This window comes from Neomonachus schauinslandi, chromosome 4 (assembly GCF_002201575.2).
Source record: "Neomonachus schauinslandi chromosome 4, ASM220157v2, whole genome shotgun sequence".
In the NCBI taxonomy this organism is placed as follows: domain Eukaryota; kingdom Metazoa; phylum Chordata; class Mammalia; order Carnivora; family Phocidae; genus Neomonachus; species Neomonachus schauinslandi.
In genome coordinates, this window is record NC_058406.1 from 31,098,346 (window position 1) to 31,112,103 (window position 13,758).

At 48.1% G+C, this 13,758-nt stretch overlaps 1 protein-coding gene across 2 annotated transcripts in view; it reads right to left on the reverse strand.

Moving 5' to 3' along the window:
* The window catches only part of SCMH1 (Scm polycomb group protein homolog 1), a 131,112-nt gene that overhangs the window by 6,142 nt on the left and 111,212 nt on the right, over nt 1-13,758 (reverse strand). For both annotated transcript variants that reach the window (XM_021683765.2, XM_044913986.1), the window contains one exon: nt 2,933-3,127. In XM_021683765.2, coding sequence (XP_021539440.1) covers nt 2,933-3,127 — 195 coding nt within the window. The remainder of the gene's footprint in view (nt 1-2,932; nt 3,128-13,758) is intronic.

A 13,758-nucleotide genomic window follows, 5' to 3' on the forward strand; every position in this document is an offset into this window, starting at 1 on the left:
CCTATCCTTGCTTCCATCTGAGCCTTGTCACACTCCTGTGAAAACCCCAGGCCAATATCACCACGCCCCCTATGCACAAGGGGAGTGTGGGGGCCTGAGAGGTGAGAGGAGACTTGAGGCAGGGAATCAACTCGCAGCTTTGTCCGGATGGCAGAGCTCCCGACGCCCCACGCTGCCTTGCTGGGGTGAGGGCCGGGGAGGGGTATCCCGGCCTCTTCCCACCCCCTCCTCCTGCTCAGTCTCCCTGAAAACGGTCTCTCCCGAGGCCATCTCTCTCCACTGCAGGCCTTGTCAATGGACTCTTCTTTCCCTTCCACAGCCTGGGGCTGGGGGAGGCCACAGCAGGCTGCGGAGGTGGCATTCTCCTGTCTCTCCATGGCTGCTTTTAGGCCATTCTCCTACAAGAGCTCATGTTCTTCAGAGGCCAAATATGTCCCCAGCCATCTGCTTTTGCTGATCACCACTGCCTACAGACCTCTGGGCTTCTACCCCTTGTTAAATGAAGACCGTTTGGTACGTCGGTCACTGCTTTGTGCTCCAGCCACGTCCTGTCATTATCCTCAGAGCCACACACCAGTCAGCCACCAGCCTCCAGCGACCTTCACCTCCACTCTACTTCAAATACCTCCTGCCAAGGCCACTGTCTGCTTCTTGCCATCACTTGGAACAAATCCACTTCAGAAATGTAAACATCCCTTTCTCTAACCCCAACCTCCCATCTCAGCAATTGCCCTGGACGTAAGTCCACTAAACCCATCACCGCACAGAGAGATTTAGCACATCAGACTTACAATCTCCCCCATCCTTCAGCCTTGCTTCTTCCCCGCCCTGCCCAAATCCAGTGCTGATGATCTAAACGGCTGTCCCCCCAGCTCCATCGCTCCTTCGCATGCTCCCCCACCCCTGGCCCTCTTGCCCTTTTAGCTCAACAGAAAACTTTAATTCTCAGACAGTCTTTTCTCACCCCACATCTAGGTTTCTGAGAACCACAGAAGAAAACCACATCTCTTGCAGACTGGCAAACTAGTCTCCAAGCACAGCTGGGCCTTCTCCTCGCTCCATTTCCCCATCTTCTCTTGACCAGTCCACTCTGGGAGCACCCCTACGCCCTTCCCCTACTCGGCCCTCTCTCCTTTCACTCATGGCCACCATCAATCTTCCCTGAAGTCTCAGAGAACAAGCCTTAAGACGGATCCATCTTTCTATGCCCTTGATCGTAACCCTTCCCACCACAGCCACACCTTACTCTCACCTCTCCCCGATATTCTTCATCTCTTCTTCTTGGAAGGCTCAACTTGTCTGCCGATAAACACGCCCAGTGTGTGCCTGCTCTTGAAGACCTTCTTTTGAAGGTCACTAGTTTTCTTTTTCTCAAACCCTCCCTGATACCCCACCATGCAATCTGTCCTCATCACCTTCCACCTCCACCGAAGCTGCTCTGGCTGAGGTGATCAGTTACCCACTATTCACCACATCCCACAGAGAGTCGTCAGTCCTCATTTTACCAAACCTCTGTTGTGCTGCACTCTCCTTAAAATACTCTCTGTAATCCTGGCCACCACAATATCAGATTCTGTTTTTCCTCACATTTGACTACTGCTTTGTCTCCTTCTGGGATCCTCTTCCTGCTCCCACCTCCTGAACTTTGTTGGTCCCCAGGACTCCATCTTTGGTCAATTGTTCTTTTCCTTCTACATATACACTCCTGGTCATTCAGCCTATAGCTTCAACTACCATCTATATGCTGATGACTCCCAAATGTTTATCTTCAGCTCAGTCCTCTTCCCTGACAATCAGCCCTGCAGAGCCAGTGCCTGCTGGGTATCACCTAGATGGCCCAGGGTCTCCTTCCCTTCTTTCTCTTCTATGGTTGGTCCCCTCTCTCAGAGAATGGTATTACCATCTCCCCTACCACTCCACCTAGAGACTGAGGAGACATTCCTGCTCCCTTCTCTCTCACAATCCTCAAATCTGATTAAATTTGCCTCATGAATAGTTTTTTAACTGATTCACTCTTCTACAAACCTCTACCACTAACCCAATCCAGGCCTTTATCTGTTCTGGTTTAGCCCACTCTACAACCTCCTAACTGGTCTCTCTGGTCTGTCCTTCCTCAGATGCATCCTCAACACAGTAGTCAATGATCTACTCAAAACACACACTTGTTTAGGTCTCACCTCTAATTAAAAGCCTTCAGCAGCTTCACAATGCCTGCAGGATCCACTCCAAACTCTACCATGGCATTTGGGTCATCTGTGAAGTAGCCCCTGACCTTTCCAGGCTATTCTGTTTGAAGTCCCAGTACGACATTTTATGTTCAGCAATAGCAAAGTCAGCAACAGCAAAGTACATGCAGTTCCATGCACACCATCTGTACCAGTTCTTATCTTTGCCCTTTTTCCTGCCGTGCTCTCTTCCTGGAGAGCTCTCCCTCCACTACGATCCCCGATATTGCCACTCATATGGTCAAGCTTTTAAATTGCAGACAGGGTGTCACTTCCTCAAGGAAGCTTCCCCTGGATCCCAAGCTTGGGTTGGGTGTTCCTTCTTGCCGTTTTCATACCACCCAAACCATCCAAGATGACGGTTTACAATTATGTGTTGAAGTGTTTCTCTCTCCCATAGGACTATGAGCTCCCTGAGGACAAGAAGTGATTGATTTTTGCCTCCGCATGCCAAACGCAGGTGGTGTTCAAATAAATGGCTAATAAAGACTGGGTGTGTCCTTCCCTGTCCCTTTGGCTCTAGGCCTTTGGCTCTCAGTTTCCACTATTCTCAAGCCAATCCCAGAGCTTCATTTGCCTCTTGGGTGCCTAGCCAGACACAAATGTAAGTCTAGACCGCAGTCCAACTCCCAGGCAGGGGGCAAGCGGAGCTGACTGAGGAGGGAAGGAAAGAGAGAGGGAGGGTGGGAGAACCTGGGTAAGCTTACCCCTGGAGCACAGCCTGCGCACAGCTGAGGAGGTACTCAGCGGGAGGCCACAGGATGGAACCAAAGGCCGGTACCCGTGGGTTCGAAGGCTTTGGGAGCTGCTGACAAGGTTGGTGGGATTCAAGGTAGAATCCATTGAGTCTGAGTGTGGCTCCAAAGACCGGGTCAGACTATTCCCCAGGGCAAAGCTTTCACCTGGAAAAGAGTAAAACTGGAGTTAGAGCAGGAACTAGCCTGGAAGGACTGCCAGGGCGCTGGCCTCCCAGGTACCTGTTTGGATCGAGCAAGAGGCAGCAAAACAGAGCCCTGGGCTGTGTCTCAGGAGGCCTGTGTACTAGTCATGGTTCTCGCTTTTACTAGGTGGCCTTGGTCAAGCCCAATGCCACTCCCTGGGCTTGGATCTCCTTAGAGACTCTTCCTTTTAGACTAGATAGTCTTTGAGGTTTCTTCTGGTCTGGATGTCTTTTGCTTTTTCTAGATAAGGAGAACCTTAAAACAAATAGAGCTATTTTAGGAAGAGGCTGCTTCCCTGTACACGAGATGCCAGCCCAGGGGACAGGGGTGCTGGAGAAGAGATACACTTGCTTAGATGAGGGTCCTTTAGAGGGTGACCCTCTCAGCCAGCAGGACATTTCAGAAATTCTCTTCAGTGTCTGGCTAAAGGCCTGTCTCTGAAGGGTCTGCCCCTATGTTCCCTCCCTCCTTTCGTATTTGCCTCATTCAACAGAAATGCCCCAAGGAAGCCGGGCTTGTACAGTGGTGAGAGCGGGGCCGTGGACACCAGACTCGGAGTTAGAACTCAGCTCTGGTGCTCAGTAGGCAAGGTGCTTCTCCAGGAACCACACTGTCCTCAGTTAGAACCCGGGACACCCCTGTCTTCTGAGGCCCCACACCAGGCAGCCCCTGATAGAACACTCCAGAACCTGAAGCAGGCTCCCTCTCATGACTGGGCTCTGCCCGCACCGAGTCAGTTTCCCAGCCCTGGTCACAGCGTCTCTGCCGGTGGAGGGCATCTTGGCTCCTGGGCCACACCACCGTCCTTCGTGGTTGTTCTTAGAGGTTGGCTGTTTAGGTAATGATGGGACTCACTTAGGGCCTGTGATCAACACTACAGTCAAGCACACTCTCTGGCACACAGTAAGACCTCTGTGGCCAGATGGTTTAGGATTTTAGGATTCCTTTCTTTTCTTTTTTTAAAGATTTTATTTATTTATTTGACAGAGAGAGACACAGCGAGAGAAGGAACACAAGCAGGGGGAGTGGGAGAGGGAGAAGCAGGCCTCCTGCTGAGCAGGGAGCCCGATGCAGGGACCCTGGGACCACTACCTGAGCCCAAGGCAGACGCTTACGACTGAGCCACCCAGGTGCCCCCTAGGACTCCTTTCTAATACTCACCTGAACTTGCTTGGTAACCAAGGGCGTAAAGGCAAGTCTAGTAGGAGACAGCTATTGGCCCTTCTCTTAGGGAGTGGGACTGATGAAACCCTTCCCCAGAAATGGTTCTGACGGGAGCAGCTCTGGGCACCTGAGCCACAGCCACCCCTTTTAGCAGATGAGCTTTCAGATTCCTGTTCTCCAGGAGAGAGGACCAGAGCAGCGTCCCACTTTTGAGACAAGAACAGGCAATCGAGGCAGCAGACAGGAGGCCTGCGTTCTAGGCCTGAGCTCTTGCCTTTCACTAGGTGTTTGATCCCAGGCAAGTTGTCTGTTTTCTCAGCACCAGCTCCCTCATCTGTAAAATGGGGGAAAAAATCACCCTCTGTCTTGCTGAGAACATCACATCTGAAGATGGAATGGGATGGACTTTACCAAGGTGGGGAGTTGTCATTTTATTTCTTCTTCACTCAGAGTTAGAGGGCAAACCCAAGTCCTCTGCAATAACTCAAGAAAAAGCTGATTTCTGCATGCACTGGCAGGGTGACCTCACCTTTCTGGACCTCATTTTACCTGGCAAACACTAGGGATAGTACCGCTTGCCTCACCTGAGCTCACAGATGTGAAGAATAACTATGACAGCACCAGGGGCTCCCTGGCTGCTGATGCAAGTCAGCGTGTCGTCCCCTCAGCGATGCTAGGAAAGGCAGCTGAGACAGGGAGTCTGAGTTGAGGGGCCTGGCAATCTGGAGGGGGGGCACCTGGACTGGCAATGGCATCCCATCTCTCCTAGAGATGCAGCATCATGCCCAGTGCTGCAGCAGGTCCTAGCGCCCTTACGGCCGATCAGACAAGGCCCGGGCTGCTTTGGTAAGACGAGGGCAGTGTGGGAGACTGGGGTGCTTTCCCGCTGGGCTCCATGGCGCTCCTGTGGCCTCCACAGGGAGGCCAAGTGAGTAGGGCTCGGGGCTCATCCCAGCTTTAGCAGAACAACTCTGGTTTCCACTTCTATACCCCAGAGTTTTCATATAATCTTACCTTTGCAACAAGGAGGCCTGCTGCTAAAACTAAAGAAACTTTGCAACCACTGGCCCAGGGGTCAGAAGTTAGGGCTGAAAGACTTGAGTTCCATTTCTGATAGACCACTGGTCAGTGATCACTGCCTTTTTTCTGGGATTCAGTTTGGCAGTCTATAAAAAGATGTTTAACCTCACATTTAAACATCAATTTAAATGAAATTTGCTGTGGATGTGCTAGAGACACGAGAACAGTCAGCATGAGAGGGAGCTCACTCCTTCATTGAACACACATTTGTGTACTAGCTGCTATGCTAGGGTGGGGGTACGCAGAGGTAAACAGACAGGTAAGGACCTTTCCTTACTCACTGATTTTCAGTGAGAAGCAGATTTTCTCTGAGTATCACCTTGCAAGGCTACCTTAAAAACTAGGGTTCCCAGGGGAGGATGGCAAGACTGGTGAGGATAAGGCTAGAAATCCTGCAACAGAGAAAGCGCCTGGGAATGTACAGTATGGAGAAAAGTCAGGGGAGACAAATACCCTAAGGGCAGTCATGGGAAAGGAAGAGAACTGGATCGTAGATTGGGCCTTTTGAAAAGGCAGAGAGTAAAACAGAGGGCAGGAGTAATAAGACAGATTTTTGGCTCAAAAGGGAGGGCATTTTAACAATCAGAAGTGTCCAACAAAATCGACTGCCAAAGGTGATAGTGAGCAACCTGTCATTGGGAGTACTTAAGCAGAAGTCAGATGACCACCCTTGTCTGCTGGGCTAGACACTAGATTATCTCTAGAGTACTTTCCACTTCTGAGATTCAAGGACTCTGCGCTCACAACCATGCTTTCCCCTTCCTGGGGTGAAATGAATGAAGGAAACTAGTCTATGTAACTAAGAAAATTCTTCCGCCAACACAGAACCCAGAGACTAGCACAGTTCTTATGTATGCTTAAGTCTGTTTCATTAAAAAAAATCCTTCTCTGAACTACATGTCCCACATCCTCTACTACACTTTCATTCAACAAATATTGTTAAATACTTGCTATATGGCAGGGTGATGGATACTGAGAATGAGGAAAAAATCAGATATTGTCCCTCCTCTCATGAAATAACTAATCTAGTGGGAAGGATGACAAGTACAAGCTTATAAAAAAATGAGAAGCTACTGCAAAAATTACTAAGCAAAGGAATAGGTATTAAGACAAAAAATAACAAGGGGAGTGGATAAGGAGACCTTGAGAAGTGTCTCTGACAACTTGATGTTTAAAAGCTGTGGTCTGAAGAAGAGTCCAAGTGGAGGTGTGCTATTTAGGGTTCATTGGTGGCCCTAATGAATCCCAAGCATTATCTAAACATTCGGTCTCTAAGAAAAATTGCAAAGGATAGGAGCATGACCCAGTATGCCCCATCACCCACAAAAAATTCTGTGGGAAGAACCAAGGAGCTGACTTGGCTTGGGTAGAACCTAATCATGGAAAGGATCTGCTGTAGGCCCCCTGGTGCAATGGCTAAGTGCTGCTGCCTGGTCGCTTGCAGAAAGATCCTGAGGTAGAAAACAGCTTGGAATTATTTGGGGAAATGAGGAAAAACAGTGTAGCTAAAATGTACGGAAGGAAGAGATGAGTTTGGAGAGGTAGACAAGGACCAGATCATGCAGAATACTGCAAAAACACCTGGCTTTTCTAAGAAAGCCACTACAGAGTTTTAGGTGGGGGAGTGCCATAATCTCATTTATGTCCGAAGAATACCATTTGGGCTCTTAAGTAGAAAATGGAGCAGAGAAGAACAAGAGAGGTAGTAAGGAGACCAGGTAGGCCAGAAAGGACTTCTCAGGCCAGGAGAGAGAGGATAATGACAAAGGCAGTAGAGATGATTTGATGGACATGGATTCAGGATACATTTTGGATTTCCACTGCCAGCTAAGGTGGAGTAGCAAGGACTAGATACATCTGACTGCCTGAAACAACTAAAAACAAAAGACAAGATACATGAATAACCGTTTTTAGACACTGGGCATCAGGCAGTGCAGGACAGTGATTCCTGAAAAGGGAGAACAAACAAGGTGAGCCCTAGGCTTGCTCTCAGTTCACTGTCTGGAGTCCCCAGGCGACGGGGTACGGAGGGGAAGATCAGACAGAGCCCAGTGAGCTCCCGGAGCTGAGGAGATGGAGCTGAGTCTGGGTAGGTCGAGGGAGCTACAGTTCATGGACCAGAGCACTGGAGAGGTGTTTATAACTATATTTCAAATGCTCAAGAAGGCAGAGCGAAGACTATGCAAGCTAAGCAGAAATGCTAAAGATATAAAAAGACCCAAGTCAAACTTCTAGAAATGAAAACACAATGTCTGAGATGAATACATTGAGATGGATTAAGAGTAGATCAGAAACTGTAGAAGAAAAGATTAGCTAACTTAAACATAGCTATAGAATTTATCCAAAATAAAACACAGAAAAAAAGGCTAAAAATTTTTTTAAAAGCATAGTTAAACTGTGGGAAAACTTTGAGAAGATTCATATATGTCTAACTGGAGTCTCCAAAGGAGAGGTGACAGAAAATATACATGGAGAAAGAATGGTAGAGATTTTTTCGAATTTGATAAAAACTGTAAACCCACATGTCCAAGAAGCTGAGTGGACTCCAAGCACAAGAGGCATGAAGAAAACCTCACCAAAGCATAGCATAATCAAATTGCTAAAAACCAATAATAAACAGAAGACCTTAAAAGCATCCAGAAAAAAAAAAAAAGACCACGCAACCAAACAGAAGAATGACAGCAACTTCTCATTGAGAAAATGCAAACCGGAAAACAATGGAGTGACATCTTTTAACAAGTGCTGAACGACAAAAAAGTCAATTCTAAACTCAGCAAAAGTATCTTTCAAAACCAAAGGTTAAAAAAAGACTTTTTCAAAGATACAAAAGCTGAAAGAATTTGTGTCCAGTAGACCATAAAAAGGAGAAATGCTAAGGGTAAAGTCCTTCAGGCAGGAAGGGGATCTGAAACTCTGGCTCTACACTGAAAAAATGAAGAGTACCAGAAATGATAACTATGAAGGGTGAATAAAAAAGAATCTTTTCTTTCTTATTAAAAGAATATTTTTTCTTTTATGTTAAAAAAGTCTTTAAAAGATAATTAATTACCTATTGGGGCACCTGGGTGACTTAGTCAGTTAGGTGACTGACTCTTGATTTCGGTTTGGGTTGTGGTCTTCGGGTTGTGAGACAGAGCCCCACACTGGGATTTTCTCTCTCCCTCTCCTCCTGCCCTGCCTCCCCACCTCTCTCCCTCTCTCTACGCACACACACAAAAAAGATAATCACCTATTTAAAAATATACAGAGCAGTAAAATATACAGTGACAATAGCACAAAAGCCAGGAGGTGGGAAGTGCAAGCACAACTGGTGTAAGGTTCTTACACGGTATGTAAGGGATATGATTATGGTTTTAAGGTAGATAGTGATATGTAAAAAATGTATAATATAAACTAAAGCAATGACTAAAATAAAGAGTTACAGCTAATAAGCCAACAAGGAAATAGAACAAAATAATAAAAAAGCTGGATTAATCCACAGGAAGGCAGGAAAAAAACACAGGAAAGATGGCACAAATCGCCCCACCAATAGCGTCGGTCTTTGTTCTCTGAGTTGTTGAAAGTGTAGATCTGGGTGGGCTACATGATTTCTTCATTTATATAATTATATTGCTATATTTATATAATTGTGGTTATGAAAGATAAGGCTGGGGAAAGCTGAGACCAAAGGAAATGAAATTATTTTACATGATAAAGTAATTTGGAGTTGCCTGCTGGTAGCTGGAAAAGAAGGAGGTATGGGATAGAAGGAATAGAGAACAGAGAGGAATATCCCCCAAACTCAGCGTGGGTCCCAGAAATGGCAGCAGGCTGAGGCCTAAGGTTAAAGAGGCCAGTTAAGATATATCCTGTAACAGCTGATAAACATTAACACAAAGTTGTTTTTTTTTAAGAGAGAGAGGGAGAAAGCGCATGCGAGCACAAATGGGGGGGGAAGAGGGGAGAGGGAGAGGGAGAGTCTCAAGCAGACTCCCTGCTGAGAGTGGAGCCTGATGCAGGGCTGGATCCCACGCACGACCTGGAGATCATGACCTGAGCCGAAATCAAGAGACGCTTAATCGACTGAGCCACCCAGGCACCCCCACTGATAAACATTAAGATAAAACAAAAATGTTAAAATGCTTTCTGTTCTTTGTGGCAATTCTGCCTCCCCCTCCCCGCCCCAAAAAACCTTCATTGTAAGTTTATTACATTCAACAGCCTTGCATTCGTTTTTTCCTTAGGGAAATGAAGGCTGAGGAACTGGATCAAATGTTGGGGCAAAGCAGCTTAGGGAGAGACTGTCAGCTAGGAGAGTGGTCAGGGAAAGAGGGGATAAGAACTGAGTCAGAGCAGGAAACCTAGTCTGAATTATGTGGGGTGGAGATTCATTTTATGTTATTTATTTATTTATTTATTTATTTATTTAATGTTTTATTTATTTATTCATGAGAGTCAGAGAGAGAGAGAGAGAGGCAGAGGCAGAGGGAGAAGCAGGCTCCCCGCCTAGCAGAGAGCCTGATGCGGGACTCGATCCCAGGACCCCGGGATCATGACCTGAGCCGAAGGCAGACGCTTAACCATCTGAGCCACCCAGGCGCCCTCATTTTATGTTATTTAGATTTGGATACTGAAGGAAAGGATTATCCCCAAATCTAAGAGGACTCATAGAGTCCCACACAAACCTCCAGCTAGTCTCCCTGCCTACTGTGTCACTCCACACCAATCCGATCTCCCACACAGGATCCTGAGCCACCTCTCTGAAGCACAGGCCTGACTATGTCCCTTCCCTGGGTCCTCGCTGCTCAGTGACATAAAGCCACTAACGTGGTCAGTTAGCTTTTCCGACTGGGCCACTGTCTCCACAAGCCTCCCTGCCACCGCGGATCTCAGCTGTGCCAGACATCTGGTTCCTCTGATCCTCTGTCCCTCACGGTCTCAAATGCTAGTCAGTCAACTGGAGCATTCTTCATCACTCCCTTCCTCCATCATCTTGGGTCTGTGGCATCTTCACCGGGTTATCCTGCTGCTTCAGGTGGAAGCTTAGATATATTTTCTGGAAAGTCTTCCCTGACATCTGGTTTGAACTTTTGAACTCTGAACTTGTCCTATGAAAGTACATATCACCACAAATGAACTGTTTGCTTATTTGTTCCTCTTCTTTACCAGGCTATGAACTCTGGGTGTAAGGACCTGGACTCCTGTTTACTGTGGAACCCTCCATGCCTAAACCAGAACTTGGTGTTGTGCAGCCAATAAAATCTGGGTTGAGTGACTGACTGAAGAACGGACTCAGTTCTATTAATTATGAACATTTGTGTCATCTTAGAACGCTGACAGTTCTATGAGGAAACCCTGCATGGGGATGAAGGGGCATCCTAACAGATTTCACCATTATTTGGCTTTAATCCTGTGAATTTTAGGATTTTGGCAGAAGAACCTCTTTATAAGCTCAGAAGACCAGGATGGTAACTAGAAAGACAGGCACAAGGAACTTACTGCCATGGGACAAATGAACCTCTTCCTCCAGCAGAGAGGAATCTGGGCAATCCCCAAGCAGCAGACCCAGAGGTGAATGCTGGGTGGTTTCAGTTACAGCTGAGAGAAGAGTCCCTGGGACAGCTAAATGAGCCGTCTCCTGTCTCACGCTGTCAGTTCTGAGGGCCCGAAGGAGCTCTCTCTCACCTAACCCTCACAGGCCTCTCACCTGACACAGCCGCGTGGGGAGTTCTGAAGAAGCGACCCTGATCTGACACTGTCTCCCCCCAGGAACCCTGCTTGCCCTCTGCTTTCACCTTGCTCGTCACTCCGGCTCACCCCACACGCACGTGTCCTTGCAGCCCCCTCTCCGCGGGCACGCTTTCCCAGCGGGGATGGAGCCGGTTCACCTCTGGCTCACCAGAGGCCAGTACAGTGGCTGGCGCGGAGTGTCGGACAGCCAGCCTGCACTTTCCAAAATGCCCAGGGCATGGCATGGAAGGTAGAAAATGAAGTCTGAGAAGCTGCTGCAGAAAAAGCGAAGTAAAGAGATAGAACAACCACATGTAGTGGATGGTCCTTCACTGGATCTTGGACTAGGGGGAAAAAACAGCTAAAACGACATTATTGGGACAACTGGGGAAACTTGATATGGACTATATATATCAGCTGGTAGATTTTATTAATGTTAAATTTCTTGAGTGCGAGAACAGTATTGTGTTCCCTGCTCCTAGGAGACACATAGGGAAGTTTATTAAGGATCAAGTCTCTCATCTGCAGTTAACTCTCAAATGGTTCAGTAAATAAAAATACACAGACTTAGAAAACAGGTATAGTAAATATTGCAAAAGGTGAAGTGGTAAATCTAGATGAAGACTGCATGCTTGCTCACTGTACTCTCTGTACAACTTTTCTGTAGGTTTTAAGTTTTTCAAAACAAAATACTGGAGGAAAAAAGTCAAGTCTCACCTCAGATGAGGGAGTCTAATGGGATCTGCATTTGATGACTTATCTGCTATACCAGAAGTGCATGGTCCGTCAGGCCAAGACCCTAAGGGCTAGGGTAGTGTGGAGACAAGCTGCAGGGCAGGGGATGGGAAGGCTCCGTAAGTACCTAGATAAGAGAGGTGGTAGCTTTGGATGTTGAACTAGCAGAAGTGTGTAGCCCGGCAGAAGAGTGGGAGTGAGAAACCCCAGATCCAAGGGGCAAAGCAAAAGATAGCCCTGTGCAGATCAGACTCTTTGGCAGAGGCGGGGGTAAGTAATCAGGAAAGCACAGGAAATGACAGATGATCAGAGGTGGAGCAAAGAGTCAGGAAGGCAGGCAGGCAGGTAAGCAGGAGGGAAAGATAAGCGAAGGAGCACAGAGGAGTGAGAAATCTAGGCAAAGCTCTGGCTTGTCTGGGCACAATTAGAATGCTCACTTCAGGGAAGCAAACAGAAACTGGGGTGAGAGCAGCCAAGTTGCTAAGCACCCAGGATGGGACACAGAAGTTAGAGAGTGAGCACAGGAAGGCCCAGAGGGTTGGCTGAATCTGTCTGAAAATGAGGGCAGGAAGAGGGGCAGCCAATGGTGGAATGTGATAACCTGGTCTTTGTCTCTTGTTGGTGAGGCAAGAGGGCAGAGTGGCTAAAGCTTGCTTCCTCCTATCTGGCAGCTGAATCAGAGAGATGCAAACTGGAACAGAATTCCCAGGAAACCTCAGGCCTCAATTCCAAACTCCCTCCGTGACCGCAGGCCCAGTGCGCACATCCCTGCCAGTCTCGGCCCACTGCTACTAGTTTGATTCTCTTCGTTCTTTTTTATTTTTTTTTTTTAATTTTTTTTTTTAAAGATTTTATTTATTTGCGAGAGAGAGAATGAGAGACAGAGAGCATGAGAGGAAGGAGGGTCAGAGGGAGAAGCAGACTCCCTGCCGAGCAGGGAGCCCGATGCGGGACTTGATCCCGGGACTCCAGGATCATGACCTGAGCCGAAGGCAGTCACTTAACCAACTGAGCCACCCAGGCGCCCGATTCTCTTCGTTCTTAATGCTGCCACTCCACTGAAGAATTCTGGGTTCCTGGTTCTTGGAGAAATCTCTCTCTAGACTAGCAGCTAGCCTAAGTGTACACGACCCCCTCTCATGTATCCATTCCTGCAGAAGCTCAGGGAGGCCTCACTTTCATTACTGAGTGCAGTTCAGAGTTCCTGAAGGCCAACAGCTAGGGATATTTAACCAGCTGCCTTTGTCTGCCCCACCGCCACCGTGCCCAGCCCAGTCCCCCAGTGCAACATGCTAAGAACGTTTTTTTCTCTTCTCAGATTCTGATGATGAAAGCAAGCAAGAGAGCAGGTTAGAGAAGAAGTTCCCTCCCAAGATATGGAGCAGTGAGGGGGCACAGACATGTCTGCAGGGACCAGGCCAGTCTGGCCCTCCCGAGGAGTATTTGAAATTCAGGTTGTCTTTCTGCCCCGCACGCAAGTCATAGGAGCAATGCTCATTGGGGTGCAGAGGTCTAGATGGAGGCAGGGCTGGGGCGCTGGGTGAGCAGTCACTTCCCTAGGCACCTTCTCGAGAAGTGGCACTTTTATCAGGAGTGAATTAAGAGAATGATAAAAAGACGCTGGGGGAGGCAGCATGGGAACAAGACTTGGGCAGGTCAGAGGGGGCACCTTTCAGACTTCGGCTCCCTCAGCGACGGACAGCACGGCCCACTGACCACACCAGCTCTCTGCTCCTCTGCCCAGGACGAGGCCCCTCTCTCTCCACGACCTACTTGCTACGCATGGGGCCGAGCTCTGCTCCCCTCCCTGTCATGCTGGGTCCCGGGCTCCAGGTGAGCAACACTCAGTTCCCTTCCCTCCACAACCTCTCTCGGAAGTGCTTAGTCACTGATCAGGCCAGGCC